General features: G+C 45.0%; 3 protein-coding genes across 8 annotated transcripts in view; 1 reads left to right on the top strand and 2 right to left on the bottom strand.

Moving 5' to 3' along the window:
- Positions 1-732: 732 nt before the first annotated feature.
- On the bottom strand, positions 733-13010 carry Pcmt (Protein-L-isoaspartate (D-aspartate) O-methyltransferase). Of its 4 annotated transcripts, XM_084581818.1 has the most exons (9): positions 12839-12999; positions 12543-12671; positions 12304-12440; positions 11194-11298; positions 9832-9952; positions 9078-9163; positions 6371-6543; positions 3321-3373; positions 733-2024 (listed from the first exon to the last, which is right to left on the bottom strand). In XM_084581818.1, the coding sequence occupies exons 2-8, from the start codon at positions 12652-12654 to the stop codon at positions 3352-3354; spliced, it is 756 nt and encodes a 251-aa protein (XP_084437944.1). In that variant the 5' UTR covers positions 12655-12671; positions 12839-12999; the 3' UTR covers positions 733-2024; positions 3321-3351. The 4 variants fall into 4 exon arrangements, with proteins under 4 accessions (XP_084437944.1, XP_084437942.1, XP_084437943.1 ...); XM_084581816.1 differs by lacking the exon at positions 3321-3373 and having other exon boundaries at positions 6366-6543; positions 12839-13000; XM_084581817.1 differs by lacking the exon at positions 3321-3373 and having other exon boundaries at positions 12839-12994.
- A 166-nt stretch (positions 13011-13176) lies between these two features.
- Saysd1 (SAYSVFN motif domain containing 1) lies at positions 13177-14340 on the top strand. Its single transcript, XM_084581826.1, has 2 exons — positions 13177-13423; positions 13514-14340. Exons 1-2 carry the CDS (start codon positions 13178-13180, stop codon positions 13901-13903), a joined length of 636 nt encoding a protein of 211 aa, XP_084437952.1. The 5' UTR covers position 13177; the 3' UTR covers positions 13904-14340.
- Positions 14341-14576: 236 nt separating this feature from the next.
- The window catches only part of Cog2 (conserved oligomeric Golgi complex subunit 2), a 50200-nt gene continuing 44712 nt past the window's right edge, over positions 14577-20064 (bottom strand). For all 3 annotated transcript variants that reach the window (XM_084581811.1, XM_084581810.1, XM_084581812.1), the window contains exons 15-16: positions 19613-19781; positions 14577-14721 (exon numbers count right to left, since the gene is read on the bottom strand). In XM_084581811.1, the coding sequence (XP_084437937.1) occupies positions 14629-14721; positions 19613-19781 (262 nt within the window). In that variant the 3' untranslated portion in view covers positions 14577-14628. The remainder of the gene's footprint in view (positions 14722-19612; positions 19782-20064) is intronic.

Here is a 20064-nt window from a genome sequence, read left to right as displayed (position 1 = left end):
TCGATATATCGAACTATTTCGTGATCCCCTTCGCGTTCGATATATCCGGGTTCGACTGTATTTAGTGCACATTCTTTCTTCTAGATAAGGAAAATCTGTGCAGAAGTGCTTTCTCATATGGGGAAAAAAAGAATTTACACATGCTGGGACCTTTGATATGTACTGGGGCTGTCAAATATGTAATTTGATAAGCACCAAGTTTCCTCCCGTTCCATGTAAAAAGAGGTTTAAGCACCTTCAAACTGCAAAGCTTTTCCAAACACATCACATTTAAAATGCATTCACACAGGCGCCGAACAACTTTTTACGCATGATCAAGCAACTCGCAACCGAGTACAACAATTGCCAAATAAAACCAGGCATAAACTAAAAACCAAAAGGCACATTTTTAAGGCAAAGCTATACAGTGCCCATGAGGTCTGTCTATGGTGAACCAGTTATGAGGGACAGAAACATTTTTTTTTTCCCCACCACTTGAACTTCATGTTCAGGTGTACCCATATTTCAGTTCAATAGCTTATTGTGAGTTTTTCTGCAATCTGAGATCGAAATGTAGTTGCCATGGACAGGTGTTTTACCAAAAAACTTGTTCAGCAGTTCGTTCTGCCAGCTACTGCTGCAAGTTTAACTAATGCAAGCTCGAGCCAAAATTTTCCAGCAAATAGCAACCACCTTTCATATTTGAGGAATGGGGAAACCCCTGCAGGCTGAAGAGAGAGGAATAAAGATACAGTGCAGGCAACACTGACAGTTTATTTGACGCATCAGCAAAGCACTTTCACCTCCGTTCAGACCACTCAGTGCACTTCTGACTCCGAAACCCTCATTCATGTGGTGAGGTGAAAACTACCTCGATGAAAGCTTCAAAAGTGAGATAACACCTCAAATTTAAAAAAACTAAGAAATGTTAGCAAGTATCAAAATCCAGTTAGCTGATCACTTAAATTCAGATCTCAGCATTTCCAATTAGTATTTCAGTTCTGCTGTGTTCAGTATGAAGCAAACTAGTATACTGTCTCAGCGCCGATAGCAGAAGATTTCTATAAAAAGTTCAGTAATGAGAGGTGCATTAAGAGAAAAAGCAACCATATTCTACTGAGACAGCTGTTTGTTTTAGAAAGTATCCATATTTTTAAAATTTTGCTAAGTCTGTTCAATGGCAAATCCATTCTTCACTCCTAAAAAGATATGAAGCAGAAGCTACACCACATAAACGAAAAAAAAAAAACAAAAACAAAAAAAAAACATTATATATATATATATAAAGATCTTGGTATCACACAGATCTACAATAATACAGCCTACTCTATGCCTCCTCAGTACCACTTTTGCCACTTAACCACTTTATGCCAAGAACAGTCATACATTATTGAAGCATCCAGAAAGCCTACCGCACCGGTCCGAAACTATACAAGAGTTTCAAGTCGTACAGACTTACCAGGAACACCTTAGTATAATACAATCAAAAGGAACCCTTTGAAATAGGTATATTGAAAATGACAAACCTTGTATTGCCCCAAAAGTAAGCTGGCCAATGCACATGCTTAGACAAAAACGAAAGTTTAAGCTAGTGTTTGCTATAGGTAAAGAGCACTGGCACAGTCTGTTCGAGGTATTGAAACAGCACACCATACACAACTTCCATCCACTTCACTCCTTCAGAATATCCCCAGCCACACGAACAACACCAAGTCCATAACCACAGCAGTTCAGGGATTGCTGTCCAGTCCTTTCCATGTGTAGCAACATCAAGCTGGCGAGGAAACGTCAAGTTAATAAATACAATGTCAACAGTCAGCACATGTGCTTGAGGCCAAAAAAAAAAAAGTGGGGGGTGGTGCTTTTCAACCAGGACAGGTGTTGTCGGCAACATGGAGCGAAATGTGTGATCACCACTTGCTTGCATGTTCGAGCTACCGCTCGAAGGATACAAAGGGACTAGGTCTCGTCGGCTGCCTGGTGGGACGACGACTCTTTGCATTTCTTCGCTGCCACTCGCCTCCTATAGTTCATCACCGTGGCCACTGCAAAAGGCAAGCAGAAAGGGGAAACATGTCAATGTTTAAATTCACTTAAAGCCAATGACAAACGTATTTGCTGCAAACCAGCATTGCAAATTATAAACTCATGAACAACTACTATAGCATCAGAAATGCATTACAGCAGTGACACACTTTGCAAGGAATCTCTATTTACAGCGATGCTAAAACACATGGTTAAAAATTTTTTTATTTGTGTTTAAGTTTTAGCAGGCATTCTGCCGTGACTCCTAGTACCTCCGTTACACAAGAGGCTGGATAAATTGACTAACATTCTCTTCAGAAGCGTTGACTCACATTTTTTAACACTAAGTGCAAAAACTGTTGTATCTGAATGTCCTATGTTAAAAAAAGAAAAAAAAGTAAGCTTCACAGCCACACACTGAAAAAAAAAAGGGGGGGGGGGGGGGGCTTGCACAAATAAAACAGCACAAACACAAAGCAAAACAAAAGTGTTACAAGAGAATTGAAAAGAATTAGTAACAAAAGCATACCACATCAAAAGTTGGTCTGTGTCGACAAGCCACACAAGGAAAGTAAAGTTCATATGCAAAGAAAAACGCAGACAAGAAATTTGCCGCTAGAACTTTCCTTTACCCTCTGCCATTCATGTTCTTAAACACATAGACTGCACTGTGTTAATCCAAGGCCTAAGGTCAGCCCTAAGTTCCCTGAATAGCGTTTAGAGTTCCTGTAGTTACTTTCCGACGATAACAGCAATACCGAGGAGTGAGCATCCATTTCCTCGTGTTTTTACAAGAGCAACACAATATCGACATTCTCATGCTCAGAAAAGTGGTGCCAAGATGAGCAACAAAAGAAACCGAGACAGATAAAAGGGAGCACAAAAACAGTGCGTGCGGACAATCTTTAGACAATCTTTAAGTCTCATTTTGGCAAAATGATTGCAGGGTGTCTTGAAGCAAGTCACACACGTGACTGCAAAATCTGAAATGCATGACTATACTTGGCACCCTGAGAACCAAGTAGCACATGCGAACTACTTACTCGGCTGAAAAACACAAAACACTATGTTATGTGCAACATACCGTTTGTGCGGGCTCAAAAGGCCAGACTGCAACAAAGAGCTTAAGGCAATGTATGTATAAAATCTAGTTTAGAATACCACTGGTTGAGACATGCTCGACAATTCCAATCAAAGGTCTAGTCTTGCTGTACTAGGCATGCACGCAAAAAAAAAAAAAAAAAAAAGGAAGAAAGAAAGAAAAAAAAAAGAGAGAGACCCACGGCTATGTGCAGGAGTCAAGCGCGGCCATTTACCTGCAAGAAGCAGGCCACCCGGACTCGCCTCTTACAACGTGGTGCAGACAACCCTGGAGACCAATGCATCATAAAGCCAGCTCCCGATGTCAGTTGTACAATGGACAGAAAAGCCTGCTGGCCGACAGCAGCAGCACACTTATCAAAGACCTGTGTCAGGCCTCTCCTGGTAGCTTACTGAGTCATTACAAAATTTACCATAAAGTCACTGGGAAAATCCATTTCCGGGTCAAAAGAGGCACGATAACACAGTAGAAGGCCTAGCCTAGTACAGTGCTCACAGAGCTTGACATACAAATAAAGCCCTGTGTCAAGTGCAGTTTGTTAGTGTGGATTTTAGTCTAATATGAAGAAGCTTGCTACATTGTCATCCACATGCTTGCTTCACATCATCTGCCCTAAGAGTAGAATGGGGGAGCCTGAGTATAGCTGTAAACAAAGTTAGTGAGAGCCCCTGGCTTTTCTTACGGTTCAGCCACACATAGGCATACACTGGCTTTTTTCATACAAGGAATCATAATGAAAATTACAGAGTTGTGACCTGTATACAGTTAGCAATAAACCGAGCGTTAGCATAAAATCTCCACAATATTCATGGACCTTGCCACTAAAAATGCCACAATCCTTTCGAGTAGTTGGTAGGGCAACGAACTCTGCTATCCGAAAAAACCAAACCAATCCAAGGATTTTTTTAGAAGCAAGGTGGCCTCGGTACAGTGGAACTAATTAAGCGGCCAGACACTACATGGGCAACATGAAGATGACTGTCGTTCAGAGCATTTTGAGCACATGCAACATCCAGAAGGATGCCAAGTGAACTTTAAAAAAGAAGAAAAAAAAAAAAAAATTGCAGCTTTTCCTATGCAGCTCCACTATGACGAAATCAAACTGATACTTCTGAGCTGGATAAGATTTGAATGAAGCTCCGTGGTATGACCAAAGCATCTCAATGCACAAGATTTATTAATGCCACAGGCAAGACCAATGCCGCAGCAAGGCATGGCGCGAAGCGCAGGCAAGTAGAATGCGACGCGCTTATCTTATCCTTCGGGGTCGAAGCAGGTGTTTTCATCCCGAACGAACTGGACGGCTTGTGACCATTGCCCCTGGGACAGCAAGAGAGCGTGTGCTCGTTGTTTGTTTCCACTCTGGCTGTTCTGACGCTAGACTTAAAAGTTATCTAGTCGTTAAAGGGCCACACAATGAAATTTCCATCATGCATGCACGTTTGCACAGCGACCTGAACACGACCCTGCTGGAGTATAAAAAAAATCACTGATAACCAACGTTTTGCTTTGCGTAAGCAACGAGCTGGATGTAAAAATAGATCACATATTTCTTTGATCGCTCTGGCTCATTAATGTTGGCTTAACGTTTGGCTTATGCCAACAACTAAGTATGCCAACATGACACAGTCAAGCCAAGGAACACCTCCTCACACAGTGCACAAAAACTGTCAACTAGGGTGTTATAAGAACAATGCTATCTATGAAGAGAACACAGACATTACAAACAGCCTCGGAGATTATTTCCTCAATGAAAATAAAGGAACTTAATGTGCAAGAAGCACTGAGAACATGTATTCTTGTGATGCACTTTTTCTTTGTGTCCACCCCTGCCTGGAGTCAAGCGACTCTGCAGTATTTCTAAATAAATAAATAAATAAATAAAATGTTCTAAGGTGTAAAAGCAAGCACTAACAATACCCAATGTCACCAAAGTCATTAGGATAAACAAAAGCAGTGCAAACAATGCGAAGACACAAGCGCTGATGTTTTGCTTTTGTTTCGCCCTGCTTTTGTTTATCGTAATGAACTAGCCCAAATTGCCACCTTTTATTAGTTCACCAGAGGCCGTTCAAAGAAACAGGGACTATTCAAAGATTTCAGCTCTTATCCCTTTTGCTTTCCACAGTAAGAATGCATGGCTAATTATAAAAACCATCAAAAACTGGTACGTGCTGACATTACATTTTTCTCCACTGGCAAGCTTTTGCAAAGGAACAGTTATGGCTTCAACAGTCACAGGCGAGGTACTGGTACGACACTGTCTCAGTTCTCTAGATCATGATAAGCTGCGTATAAACTTTGAGATTTGATTTCAACCATTATCAAATCAGCTGTGGCACAAAGAGTGCCGTAAAAAGAAGTCCTTTTCATTCTCTAAGGACGCAAAACTGCACTCTGGCAAGAAAAGCGTATGCCAGACATTCGGGTCCAATGGTTTTCCACCTTGAAACACCATTTACGAACATAAGATAGCTAAGTGAGGGTCAGCGAGGCCCTTTAGCTGAACACCCTGCGCTGCTGAGCTCCTGCGCTGCTTGTTCTGAGGTACAGAAAATGCATGAGCACACATGCCCGCTCTCCAAATTACATGCCTCTTCTCATACCTTGAGAATCACTCGAAATTGGTACAGACAAATAGAGGCAACAATTCTTGAAGCACAGAACCAAACAGAATTTTAACTTTACAAGCATTGTACTGCCCACCAAGCCACTGCCTGCCATTTCTTGGTTTTTTTACCCTGTCCTCCAGTCACTACTAGCACGAAGGAAGATAGAAGGCCAGCTCAGAGTGGCAGCTACAGTTCTCACGATTCCTGGCCAACAGTATGTTACCATGCTGCATCTCCATCACTGCCTTTTTCAGAAATGCACAAGGGAGTGCGCAAGAAGGAAAAGTCCCAGCCAATGACGGCCTTCTACTTTAAAGGTCTCACTGACACTCATCACCTCAATGCAACCGAAGCCACAAAGGGTGGCGAGCAGAGGAAAGAGATGCACAAAAGGAGTGACACAACAGGTGACACACTCCTGCACTGACAAGCACAAGAGATGCAGAAGCAGCACCTTATCAGAACACGGCACTCGTCTTCTTCGTAATCCTGCAGTGAGAAACAATGAGAGAAGGAAAAAAGAAAGAAAAAAGAATGAAGGTGAATGCACACAACGACTAGAGGTGGGAAGAAAGGTACTTTCACACAAGCACAGAGACAGAGTGTGCACACGCGGACAGAAAGAAAGAGAGGCGAGGATCACTGACGCCACCTTCCAGGCCACTGGGACTCCTTGTCCGTGAGTGGCACGTAGACGACGCCCATGAGGGAGGTGCGCTTCACGGTGCCATCCTGCAGCTTGTCCACCTGCTCCAGTGTCTGGCTGGCTCCAGCCGGCCCCACGGGGCAGATTAGGCGGCCACCGGGCTTCAGCTGCTCCACCAGCTGTAAGGTGGCGCCACCGCACCAGCACAAGGCTTTAACACATGTTTGACGTTGCATGGCTGTGAGCTAGCTAAGAGAGGTCAAAGAAGTCTCTCGAGAGATATATCCTGCTGTATACTTTTTGTATTTCTGCAATTTCTTTTCACCAGTTTATAAAATGTTCTTAGTTAAAGCTTCCATGTTTAAAAATAAACTATCTTGGTATACAGTAAAAACCTCGTTAATTTGACCTTTGTTGATTTGGAAATTCAGATAATTCAAACTAGAAGCGCAGTGCCAGCCAACCCTCATGCAAGTCAATGGCGTAGAACATTCATTCATCGGACATGGGCAGGCTCGCATCGGTTGATGTGAACGAAGGATCATGTCGAGGTACCTACCGCACAGCCAACAACCACCGAAATAACCTCCCCATACCTGAATTGCATGAAGCAATGGTGCATAAGTACTTTGTACATGCTATGCCAAACTAGACGACGAGGAGAGAAGTTCCCCATTTCCAAATTGAAGCTTAAACGTTGTTGTGTTGAGCATGCTCTAGTAGCGGACCCACGGATAGCGAATAGCCGAGTCAGATGCCAAGCTGGGCAGTGGTCACCAAAGCAGAGATGGGCTGAGATTTAGAGAGAACTTAACGAATGTTCATTTACATGGTGAACAACAGAGAAGGGACACACGAGAGCACTAGGGCTCACATTTTTAACAGCTTTCTTCTCCCAAGTACCTAGTTATGGAATGTGGTTCATTTTTTCAAGTCCAATCACATGAACACATTTCAGGAACTGCCCACCAGACGTCCTCCCAGAGCACTCTTTCCACTTGGCATGATAGCGACTTCGCCGGAGGATGACAGGCATGGGGGTCCGGAAAGGAGGCTTGCTGGCTGCCCAAGGTCTGAACCATGCCCCACCCACGCGGACCCTTCGCGCGGGAGCACTCTGCGGGAAAGGAATGCGGTGACCGCTCTTCTTCATGAGGGGGGAGATGACCCACTCTCTCCTTGGCACTAACACGCAGGCGCTGCGACGCTCTGCTTCCAAACGCAGGCACGTCCGCTCTTCGGCGAATTGGTTAACGCTTCTGTGCACACTGCTTCCAGAAACTAACTGGGGTAGCTGCTGCCGTCGCTGCCGACATGCGACACCATGCTGCTGCATCCTGGGTGGTTCTGGTGCCGAGAACTCCGAGGTGGTTGCGTGAAGACTTCTCAGAAGAATGTACGCCCATGTCGACACCATGTCTCGTTACTCGGGGAGTTCGAAACGTAACAACGCACAGCTTCGGTTTCACTTTTTGTACTTCTGTGCTAGCTGTGATCAGGCGCATGCACTGGCCAGTCGTGCTGTTTTGGACACTGCTTGCTTGACGCATCACTGTTCTATTTTTATTATGGTCTCACACTGCTCTAATGCCTACGCAGATATCCCTCAAGTGCATCCACATGCTGCTTCAAGTAAGCTGGAAATGCGCACTGGTTGCGCACAGTTTCTCCGCACTGCGCGGTTCACTGCTATTCTTCACCATGTAAACTGTGTGCTGAAGCATTCTAAAATGACACAGGCCGGTTTTGTGAACAGACAGCAATACTACTGCGTCACACTTTGAAAAGGATAGAAGAGGCCTTTACAATTTTCAAGCAATTCTCCAACGCTACTGGCAAAGTTAACAAAGTAAACAATTTGACGATACCAGAAAAAACTGTCATCCTTATTTTGGTTTATTGTCAAATGCAGAAAACATCATACAGGTGTTCATTAGATAATTATACTGCTATGAAAATGGTTTTTGTCAGTTCTTTCAGGCCCATTAAATAATTGAAACGTTTGAATAATTCAAACATTTTTTTATGGTCCCTTGAAAGTCGAATTAATGAGAGTTTACTGTATACAATAAAGTTTTTTCTGGAGAGAAAAATTCAGTCAAGAACACACTGAGAATTTTATTTTCATGCATAGCAGAAAAGTTTTCTAAATAAGAGTTTCTGAATTTCAAACCTTTAGTATTTATTTTGCAAATTTAAAACATTTTAAAAATTTTTTTTGGCAAGAGTTATTGCCTTGTTAGTATAAACTTTTTTCCTTAATTTTTATTTTTATGTACTTTGCATTTTGTTTTCTGCAATACTGAAGCATGTGTTTGTGGCAACATAAATGCTTTCAAAAAGTACATTCTATGTTATTTGGAGGAAACAATTCCGTCCAAAACTCCTTATAAACAGTCATATATTGTATGACAAAGAAAGAGTTAATTAAATCATGCGTGTTTTGGGAGTTCTGTACTCAAAAAGTGACAGTTTAAATGTCAAGCACTACCCCAATGTAGCACGCTTGAACTAGCGAAGTAAACCGGTCTAATACATCTGGGATCATACTAGCAGTTATACAGTCCCTTGACGCTTTTCTGGGGCGTGAGCTGGACAACTGTAAGCTTACATTAGTATCGACTATTTCAGCTCCTGAACTTTTCTTAAAGCAGTTAATCAAATAAGTGCAGGTTAATTAAGAGATGACGGATAGAGAAAACACAACACCGACCTTTTTCGGCATGTCTGGAGCTGCGGCCCCCACGTGGATAGCGTCGTAGGGTGCCTCCTCAGGATACCCTTCACGGCCATCTCCCACTGCAGATCAGAAGCAAGAACTTAGCGATGAAACTGTCAATCCATCATGATGACCACAAATCCTATCATAAGAGCCCAGTGTCTCCTATGAAGTTGTGGTGGTGGCAAACCTCTGACATTTCTAAGTGGAACAAACAAACATTGCACTAAAGCCAAGAAGTATGATAAGTTTTTGCGCCTTCTAAATCTCCCACAGAAAGGCAGAGGTTTAAAATAAATAACAAGATAAAAGTTCATTCAGCCAAACACTTCTATAAAATCATTTTTCTGGACCTCAGTTTCCTCCTTGTGCATAGAGAATAGAAGAAGCCACCTCAACGTGATACTAGTGAATTTTGGTAAGCTCAGTACTAAATGCACAGTCGTGTAGAACATAGCCATGTCAATCTGCAATTTTCCGCTCCTTAGCTAGCATTAATTCATTTCTGCACTGATGCCATGCAATTACCAACTACACTAGGCCCTATGGCTTTGAAAACAAAAGTGACATTGAAAACAATCATGTTACAACCAAATGATTGGTTGACAACGAATTTAGCATTGCAATTTACCATGAGTGATGACTGCCTATGCAGAATTACTAAAATAAAATATATAACATTACAGTTCCATTTCTACCTCTCAAAAGAGAATGTGGTAAGAGGCACAATAACTGCGTGTCTACGCACCAACCATCTTGACCCTTTTGGTCTTGACCAGCTCGGGCTGGTCACTCTCTATGTTGGCAATGGACTCATTGACCAGCTCTGGAATGTGGTCAATGCCCACGGCCAAGCCAGTCTCGCCAACCTGCACAAATGCAAGCAACAATGCATCAAGCCTCAATACGAGAACACTATACTCAGACAGACTATGGACGTGGAAGAGCACACCAACAGAGAACTGTACAGTACCTGCACTTCCCCTTTTAAAACCTTACATAAATGCACTGTTTTTGGCTCTCCATTCACCGACTGCAACTCATGTATCTGCTCAAGGACAGGCACTACATGCTAATTTGTTGAGACAAATTATTCAGTGGCCAGTTGTGCTTTCTTATTCAAGTGCATACCCTTTTGTTGACAGACTGCACTTGCAAGCAGAGAGTTGCTTCTGCGTCAAAAAAACATGAACAAGCCCTTCCCCTCAGTTATACACTCAAGCAGCCAACACCCCATGCTATGACCAACAGTTGGACCCTTACCTCTCCACAATGTAAAAGGGGCAAGTTTGACATGCCTTTCAACAAGACAAAATGCGCAATGCCAAGCTGAAATGTCTTTATGCCTGCTTGAGCCCAAAGCTCAAAGCTTGTATGTGTGCACTAGTCTCCAGCCATAAGCCTGTTAACGAGCTAGGGCCCCTATCATATTTCCACAGCACTGTCTGCATGCACATTTGGAGAACAGCGAACATCAAAACAATACAGAAGAAACAGCCTGTTAACAGAAACTTGACCAACCCTACACTACAAGCTCTTTTAGCCAGCAATTTGCTGCTGCCCACAAAATAACGCTGGTAGCCCCCTGTACTGGTTCCAAAGTTCTGACAAGGGTACTTGAGTGAATAGGTAATGGAAATTCAAAAATGTTAACCAGACTCCCACATAGTTCATTATCCTTGGCATGCACAATGGGGAAGAGAACTTGCCAGAAAGTTATTAAGACTAAGGCGCCGCCATCCTGTTTCTTCTGTGATTCTAATCTCGTGTTAGTCAGCCTACCGGTCCGATTTCTTAGCATACTCTAAAGCCTTCAGACAACTACAGTATCTGAATTAACTAAATAAATAAATATAGACTTATTACATGACGTTGCTTGTGACAGAAGTAATAAAACAATGCTCAGCAAGCATGAATACTCTTTAGATAAAAGCACACACTTTGATGATGAGGTTCCAATGACCTCAACATATATGTTACCATGTATTTTCATAACTCCAGAACTTGCGTTTTACAGTAACCTTGTGTACGTTTATACACACTTAATAGGAAACAACAACAAACGCAACAGAAGAACCAAATACAAGCACAAATAGAACCAAGAACTTGCCATGAGGCCCATGCAAGCTGTGAGGTAGCCGCTCCCCGAGCCTACATCAAGGGCCTTTGATCCTTCCTTGAGATGGTCCCTGAGGGACTCCAATGCCTGAGCATGCTGTACAAGCCGAGAAGCAACAAAGTAACATTTTATGTCTTTTGTTTCCATTTGAAGTGCAATTAATATGCATCACATGCTCCTCAAACAGGAGACAGCTTTGACCGCATGGTGCTAAGTTATACACTCAAATGTCACATAATGTAAGACTCAAGAAACATGTTGGAATGGTTCAATCACTAGCAGTTACGATGTGCAACTGAGTTTAAAAAAAAAATCAGTCAAGTCCAGAAACCACATTTTATGCTATTTTCATTATTCTGATGCCTGACGCCTGCTGCTAAAGGTATAAAAGTTATGCTGTAACTGCATTAAAATGCATGCTTTTCAGTAATTTTGTTCGCTTAGGAGCGACCCAGAAAGAACTAAGCAAACTGCCTGCAAACTGGGTCAAGTATATTTGATGACAATTTTACTCCTTCAAGAGGTTGCTTTTAAGATAATCCAGCTCTTCAACACACAGTAACGGGGTATAAGTAAGATTTAGCCTAATTAAGCAATTTAAATACAGACTAAAACAAATACTGCCACTGCTAAGAAAAGCAAAAAATAGACTAAAACAAATACTGCCACTGCAAAGAAAAGCAAACTAGCTTTTCCATGGTTTACGCTCATATGCAAGAGTGCGTGCTCTTTGCACAGTAATAAACCAGGCTTTAAAGTGTTGACATGACAAAAAATACAGACTAAAACAAATACTGTCACTGCAAAGAAAAGCAAACTAGCTTTTCCATGGTTTACGCTCATATGCAAGAGTGCGTGCTCTTTGCACAGTAATAAACCAGGCTTTAAAGTGTTGACATGACAAAGTTATCGGCTCTTCTTGGCTAGAACCAAATCTCGCAGCTGATCAAAACATGGGAACATTGCATGCTTACATTGCCATGTTGACATCTACACACGTACCTAAACGCGACCCTAACTAGTAACTGAAATTGTTTTGTAAGCCTTTTTATTTTTTTGTGAATGCAATAAAGAAACAATGCGCGATTAACGGAGCCGTACCATGTGCGGTGCGCTGATTGTGACAGCGTATCCGATGCTTTGTGGAGAGTCCATGTAGGGGTTGTTGGGACAGTACTTTCCTCGGTCAACGCTGCTCATTACCTGCTCTACCTTCTGGCTCCTGATGATACCATTCTCTGCAGATAACGGCCACGCTATTAAGTCGAGCCCGGCTTCGAAAACACACGTGAAGCCATACACCACTCTGCCACATGCGGAGAGGTAGGTGCAGTACTTACGCTTCAGGTTGCGCACCAAATCGAGGTTGTTTTTGCCGTGTGACCTCCACGCCATTGTAATAGTGGCAAAACAAGACGTTAGGAAAACTCCAAAGACACCTCTGAACAGCATCTACCGCAGGTTTCCACCTGAAGGAAGTTAGAATACAGGGTGTCAACTCACATGGCCCGTATGCGACGGCCGGTAGTGGAATTTCGGGTGTCGGCTCCTAGATGTGCCGAGTACAGGAAGCAATAGGAGTTGCACACAATCGCGAATTTAGACGCCCCATAGAAACATTAGCGCAAAAACCTGCCTGGTAGATGGTTATTCCTGACGAGGCCAACCGATGAAAGCCCGAAGCGCGCCTCGCGAGCTTCAAACACGACTGTATTACGCCATCGAACACAACATCAGTGCCATCAGTGCTGCTACTGCGCGTTTTCTTCGCTAGGGCATATTTGGAATCCGCAAGAACGAATCGTCCTGCTTGCCCTTTGCAGAAGCAAAGACTCAACATAAAAACAAAATTATGCTGTTTTTCATTGATAAGAAAATTAAGAGTTAAACACTTAATGCCACGTACTGATGTGCTCAAATGAGCACGATAAGCTGGAGTTGTGATGAGCGTGAATAAAATATGAAGGCGACTAGAATGAGAAACAAATGGAACATGGGCCGACAACACTGTGAAGCAACAGCTGAGCGATCGAGCTATCGAGCGAGCTGCCAGGATGAGCAACTCGCAAAAATGGTAAGTATGGAAGAGGAGCTAGCTAAATTTCGAGCGAGGCTTCGAGAAAAACAGAAGAAATCCAACGAAAATCGATCTGAGCTTTTAGATTCTACAAAGACAGCACTTCAATCCGAGAAGACAAGTGATCGCGTCGTCGAAAACACGGTGAGGTGCCCGTCCTAAACCCATATGCTCGATGTCAACAGAAACAAAACATGTCGTCTTACTTTTTCTGCATTTTTTTTTTTTTCACAGCAAGAAAACTTGGCCAAGCTTCGCAAGATGCGTACCGTGACCGAATCACCGATGCCATCATCAACTTCTCGCATAATGGTTACGGACGAACCTGTGGTGGACGAGGAATCCTGCACGCGATGGACCAAGCTCGACGTGGCGACGTTTGCTGCCAAGCTGACATTGTGGTGTCTCTTGATGATGCTCTTCGTAGTGCTCGAGTTCGGCGCCGTGTTTTTTGTGGTCAGCGTGTTTTACGTGATGTTTACAAACTTTCGAAAGAGGCCGCGCGTGCGCGGGGAACTGAGCGCCTATTCAGTGTTCAATCCGAACGTGGAGGCCATCGATGGGTCGTTGACAGCGCAGGATTTGGAGAGGCAATTGACAATGGGTATTCTACCTATGCATTGACGAGGAAAAAAAGCGTAGTTTTTTGTACCCGGTGCACAATGTTTTCGTCAACAGCAGCGCTGGGGAACGGCCCCATCCCCCAAACACACACCTTCTTCACCCATGCTATGAACGCTGCTTGCATATTCAGCCTTTAAAAACATCTTTTCACTTGCTTGTGGGTATATGTCAGATGTGGGCCTGTGTGTTAATGCACGAGCATTTCATGGTCAACTGTCCATGTAGACGCGTGTTGGTGTACAGCTTGAAAGTAAGGCCATAAAACTATTCTGCAAAGTGTCATTGGTATAGCCAGCGAGTAACTGTTGCAATACTATAACCTCAAACATCACGAAAATTTAATGAATAAAGAGGCAGTGCCATATCTTGTTCCAAGACAAGCAGTGTGGGAAACATACCGTTGTGAAAATTCGCAAATGTTAGTAGACTCCTTATTTCACTTTGATTTTATTTTCACATGCATGGTGGAGGGGGGGGGGGGGGGGGGGCAATAGTAGCCATTATATAACCGGATGCAGTGTGATGCAAAGAAAAAAAAATGCCTGCTCAGCAGTGATACAAGCCGCAGTATTCTACAAAACATTTACAGCGCCATCGGTATTTACAGAAGCCTTATTAGGAAAGGCACCCTGGACTGATACTTTTGCATGCCAGCAATCATCCCGTCAGTTCGTTGCTGGATTAGTGCAGTCACTGACAAAAGTAATGATTCGTCGTGTCAAACATCACAAGGCTGGGGAACTTCTGGCTGCTTCCACTATTTCCACGAGGGCTCCGTAGCTTGAAACTTGTGATTTCTGTATCCCAAGTTCTTCCACCTGTTGAGAGATAAAACAGTCTTGTTGCTACTCCAAAGCAGGTGCCTACTGCTGCACAGGTTGATTTTCATGTTAGTGACCTAAATATTAAAACAGATGCAAAGTAAAATGTACAGCAGTAGACTGAAAATTCAGACATGATTTTTTGGATACTATGCTGAGTTATTCGGACTTTTTCGTGGCACCGCTACATGCCCCATGCAACTAATGTATATGAGCACCCAAAATTTCAGACGCATCACTGATTGCTCGATTTTTCGAACTTATTTGCTGCTGCACCACTACCAATATCCAAGCCTATATATAACATGTATTGTGGAACACCATTAATCCAGGCTTCAAGGTGGTCGATAATGTGATTACTATATAAAGCAAATATGAAGCTAGGAATACGGGGCATTTTATGTAGTGCGAAGCCGTAGCTGCACATATGGCCTCGCTTTGTTTTGAGGCTTTTCACTGCACGGTAGATGAGAACTGTGCGGTGAAGCATCTGTAGATAATTTACGGGCAGCGAAGCACCAGAACAAAACGACCAGCGTGGCAGGCTTCTCGATCAAGCAGCCCGTGTCATGCGTGCGCACTGAGCACACGCCGTTCAACTTTATTTTCTTCTTTCACCAACTGGGAGCGCCGATCTTAGCGCCTCTGCTTTACAGCGTCGCTGTGCACTACAGGGCCCCCCGCCCAGACACAACGGCGAGATGTACGTGCCGATGGGGCAGGGATGGGGGTGCCTTGGCGGCAGGTAGGTCGGCAGATAAGCCAAGCAACATCCGAGGGGAGGCTCTGGGGAGGTGTCTCCATTTATGCGGGTTTGAGGTGATTTGCAGACTTTGTTGTCTTGTTGAGGACGTGGTATGGGTTACCATATGGTGGGGTAAGGGGCCCTGTTAGAGCGTCGAGGATGCAAGGTCCGGGTGCACAAAGACCTGACGGTTAGATGATCTAGGCGGCACTGAGCGCAGGTGTTGAATGCAGTCCTAAAGGCATTGAAGATACTGCAATGGCTGGGATGAGGAAGCCAAAGGAACAAACAAATATCCGAGATAAGTTCGGCCGCCGAACAGCCAAGGTCATGACGAAGAACGGTGCGTAGGCCAAGAAGCACCATAGGAAGGTGGTCAGCCCCATGCTCATGATCAAGGCGAGCAGTGAGGGCAGTCTTGAGCTGACGATGGAGCCACTTGACCATGCCGTTGGCACAGGGATTGTATGCTGTGGTGCGGCAGTGTTTGGTGCCTAGCAGACGGGCGAGAGAAGTGAAGAAGGCACATTTAAACCGGCCGCGATCCGTGGTAACAATGCCAGGGCAGCCGAAGCGGGAAACGCATGCTGAAACGAAGGCTTCGGCAACTGCTTCCGCAGTAATGTCCGGAATGGGCGCTGCTTCAGGCCAACGAATGAAGCAGTCGATCGTCCTCAGAATGTAGCGGTCCAACAGAGTCCAGATGAACGTGGTCAAAGCGACAACCAGGTGGTGGGAAAGACTGGGGTGGAGTTTTTGTATGGCGGGTCACTTTGGCAGACTGGCAAGAAGGCATGAGCGGGCCCACTGGCGAACCAGACGCACTGCTCGGTAACGAGCGCTGTGTGGCTCTTATGCTGGGATGTCTTTAATAACTTGGACGTGGGAAGCAATGGACGAATTCTCTGCGCCGAGATGTGGTGGGCTAGAAACTCCAGAGCCGAAAACATTTCTGGGCGTTGACGACTAAGCCAAATTCTTGGAGGTGTTGAAAGAGTTCCCGGAGGTGACGCTTGTGATCTTGTGGAGCACAACTCGTGACGTCGATGTCGGCAAACACAGCCGGGAGCCCGCGCGTCATTTCAGCAATGAATCTCTGGAAAGTTTGAGCTGTGTTGTGCAGCCCAAAGGGCATGCGCACATATTCAAACAGGCCGAAGGATGTAGCGATGGCCATCATCGGTATATCAGCTGGTTGAACAGGGATCTGATGGTACACTTTTACACTACTTTACTAAAGACCTTGCATCTGTCCAAATGTCCAGTAAAGTCTTTGATGTGTGGAAGGGGATAGCTGTCGTGGACTGTGTGAGTGTTGAGAGCCCTGTAGTTGCCGCACGGACGCCAGTCACCCCGTTCTTTCTTGGGCACCAGATGGAGTGGTGAGGCCCATGTGCTGGACGAAGGGCGAATAATACCCAGCTGGAGCATGTGGTCGAATTCCCGTTCAGCAACCGCCAAACGCGCACTGAAGAGGCGGCGCGGACGAGCTGTGAAGGGTGGACCACGCATGACAATGTGGTGGGTGATACCATGTTTGGGAGGTTGGCGGAGATTACAAGGCCCTGTGACCTCAGGAAAGTCTGCGAGGACTTGGGCGTACGAGCACGACGGGATCAGCATGCAGATGCCAGTGGAAGCGACAGCCGATATAACGCCAGTGATGGAAAGGCGCGTCGTGCTTTGAATTGGATTGGATTGGTACTGACGCTTCTCTTTTTTTACCAGGTGGACCATAAAGGTCCTAGCCAAGTCAATTACCTACTGTGACGGAGTCTGTTCCGCCGTGGCGCAACGCCACCAACACCATTTATCTAGTCAGCCTTATCCAGTTTCAAGGCGTCGTTTGGTTGTCTCTACAGCCACAGCTCTCTCATCCCACTGTGTCGCATCACTGTCCACTGCAGCGTCTCCTTGCGGCTGTCTAGATGCGAACCCCAGCACCTGCGGCAAAGCCGACCCCCTAGGCTGACATGGCAAGAGCACTAGGCAAGTCATCACTATATGTTCGATCGTCTCTGTCTCCCGCCCGCACACCGCACACAAGACATCAGTGTTGTCTTTACCCTCGATCCGTGCGTGTTATTTCTTTGTGCGCAACACCCCCGCACGGGCCTCAAAAAGCAGGGCGCTCCCCAGGGAGTTGTCGTAGAACCACTCCTGAGTGGCGTAATTCCGTCTCCTCAACGGTAGAGTCCCGCAACCTCTTTCTTCTCACTGGTTGTTTCTCAGCGGGTTAAACTGCGATTGTTATCGAGAGGTGTCTCTGAACACAACCTAAAAGTGACATACACTCATTAAAAGCAGGAAATGATTATGGTGAAAATAATTAGTGTTACCATTGTCAGAATGTCACCTTGTGGCTCTGTTCACGGCTGGTTTTGTGACTATTAAGAATTAAAAACATCACATGATGCAACCTAAAGGGGAACACCTCCCAGGAAAGATATTGGTAGCTTATTTTAATGTTTTGCAATTAAAAAAGAATTCAGAAAAAATGTTGCACATACAGGATTTGAACATATGTTTTATTCGCGAAGTGCTCAGGTAAGTAGTGCTAATCCAATGCGCCAGTGAAGCAACGGATACGGCAGGCTTCAAATGCAGTCTTATTCATTTTTACAATATTTGCGCTATCTGTTGCCAGGTGACGCTGCTCGGAGGACCCTACCGTTGAGAGAGCAGAATCACGCTGCTGAGTGATGTCGCTCTTGTGTGTGGAGTACATACCGAGAGCCGGCTTGGCCGCTGCGCCAGTTCGCCAACGCTTGGTCTCTGCCGTTCCCATGTGCTGTCAATGAGATGGTGGCGATGCATGCTGACGCCCAGATCAGGATGCGTCAGGATGTTGGATCCGAGGATGGGTTGATGGACATCAGCGACGATGAAGACCCGTCGAACGTGCACCGCACGCCGAGGTCCACAGTGAGGAACCGGAGACCATACGTGGCGATGGAGGTTGAGTTGGCTGCACGGAGAGTAGGTCCAGGTGACTTGGAAGTACGCTCAGAAGTACGCTCCAAGCTCTTCACAGGCGAGCAGCTGCTGGGGGAGTCCATAATGCACTGCTTAAGTTGCTGGTACGGAGTATCGCCCAAGAGTCTAAGGATGACATCCACCACCTTTTGAGTCACCTCAGCAGGCAAATTGGAAAGTAAGCGACGAAACAGAGATGCCTCCGAGGTGACATGGTGTAGTAGATGGAAGATGGCTTCCACCTGGGCGAACCAGATTGTGACTGCTTGGGACAATGTCGGCAGGCGGGGTTGGATAGCTGCGACGTTCCGTGGGCGCAAGGTAGCATCAGGTGGAAGGTCGCCTGAGGGCGGTAGGCTGCTTCATCTCATAGGCTTCATCGTCGGCCATCTCATAGGCTGAAGTCACCTCTGTAGAGAATTTACGGGGTCGCAGCGGAGCACCAAGAACAAAACGACCAGTGTGGCGGGCTTCTCGAACCGAACAGCCGGTGCCGTGCATGTGCACCGAGAATGCGCCGTTCGACTTTATTCTCTTCTTTTGCAGGCTGGGAACGCCGATCTCGGTGTCGCTGTGTGCTACACATCCTCAAAATGCAGCGGCTTAGTGAACTCGCTGTGGCAGGTTCGCTTTCGCATCTGGATTTCATCTAGCCAGCACATTCGCCCACGAGGTGCTACGTCAGTACAGCCATCGAATGCCGGTTGCCGCCCATTGTTTGTGTAAACATTACGCGCCGAGACCGTCAAGCATCAGTCTGGTCTACTGATCCCTTCCTCCACCATAGCGGCAATCAGAAGTTATGTATGTAAACTTAATTTTTGACAAAATTTGGCTTTTTTGACTGCCCAAATTTTCGGATGTTATCGCTGTCCCTAGAGTCCAAAAAATTGGTTCTCGACTATCTTAATAAAACTGCCCTGTAATTATGGTATCAAATATCAGATTTTGTAAGCTGAACAGGTACCAACTTGTCCAGCCAAAGCCACAGGCCACACTTCATGCACAATTCTGCTTCCTGGCGGCACTGGTTAAAAAGCTAGTTCTCATTCAAAATTCAAGATAAGAATGCAACTGCATGAGGCTAAGACCTTGCTGATAATGATTCGTGTGACTACAATTACAGAATCTGCTCTTAAAAAGTATGACACAGGTGAGACTGTTCACCTTGATGCCAAAGTGCTCCACATCGATGTACAGCTGGAGGCGGATTTTGTCGTCATCTGAGGCAGCCCCTTCTGGCAATGGTGTTCGATCCCGAGCTCGCTTTAGCCTCTTCAAGCTGTCTTCCATTTTCTTAACCGATACGAGCACATCTTTTGTTACAGTCATGTACCTAGTAGGAAAAGAAATTGCAATAAGCAGCAGAAAGTTTTCCTGCCAAGACATTGGGGCCTCTTAGCGGTGGCAACCTCAAACTTTCTGCCTTGTCAATGCACCAAAGAATCAGTAGTCGAACCTTGTTTAGCGAAGTAGTACGAGGTGCGAAAATTTGTTTGTTATATCTGATATTTGTTATAAAAAGGCGTGCCCAAATTTCTGTAAATAAGTCTGCTAATTAGAGTGCATAATTTGTCAGCGTAAAATTAAAGACAGGACTAAAGGAGAAAGACAAGGGA

This window comes from Amblyomma maculatum, chromosome 10, assembly GCF_055883805.1.
Source record: "Amblyomma maculatum isolate TAMU_Amacu chromosome 10, ASM5588380v1, whole genome shotgun sequence".
Classification (NCBI taxonomy): domain Eukaryota; kingdom Metazoa; phylum Arthropoda; class Arachnida; order Ixodida; family Ixodidae; genus Amblyomma; species Amblyomma maculatum.
The sequence above is the reverse complement of the archived record's forward strand: the minus strand, read 5'-3'. Positions and strand labels throughout refer to the sequence as shown.

What these genes read in the sequence shown, in the direction of transcription:
- Pcmt (XM_084581815.1), bottom strand. Translation starts at nt 12,654, where the DNA reads ATGCTGTTCAGAGGTGTCTTTGGAGTTTTCCTAACGTCTTGTTTTGCC. An exon ending in TTTGGTGCGCAACCTGAAGC is followed by an intron (nt 12,441 to 12,542) that starts GTAAGTACTGCA and finishes CGTTATCTGCAG; the next exon opens with AGAATGGTATCATCAGGAGC. An exon ending in CAATCAGCGCACCGCACATG is followed by an intron (nt 11,299 to 12,303) that starts GTACGGCTCCGT and finishes CGGCTTGTACAG; the next exon opens with CATGCTCAGGCATTGGAGTC.
- Saysd1 (XM_084581826.1), top strand. Translation starts at nt 13,178, where the DNA reads ATGAGAAACAAATGGAACATGGGCCGACAACACTGTGAAGCAACAGCT. An exon ending in ATCGCGTCGTCGAAAACACG is followed by an intron (nt 13,424 to 13,513) that starts GTGAGGTGCCCG and finishes TTTTTTTCACAG; the next exon opens with CAAGAAAACTTGGCCAAGCT.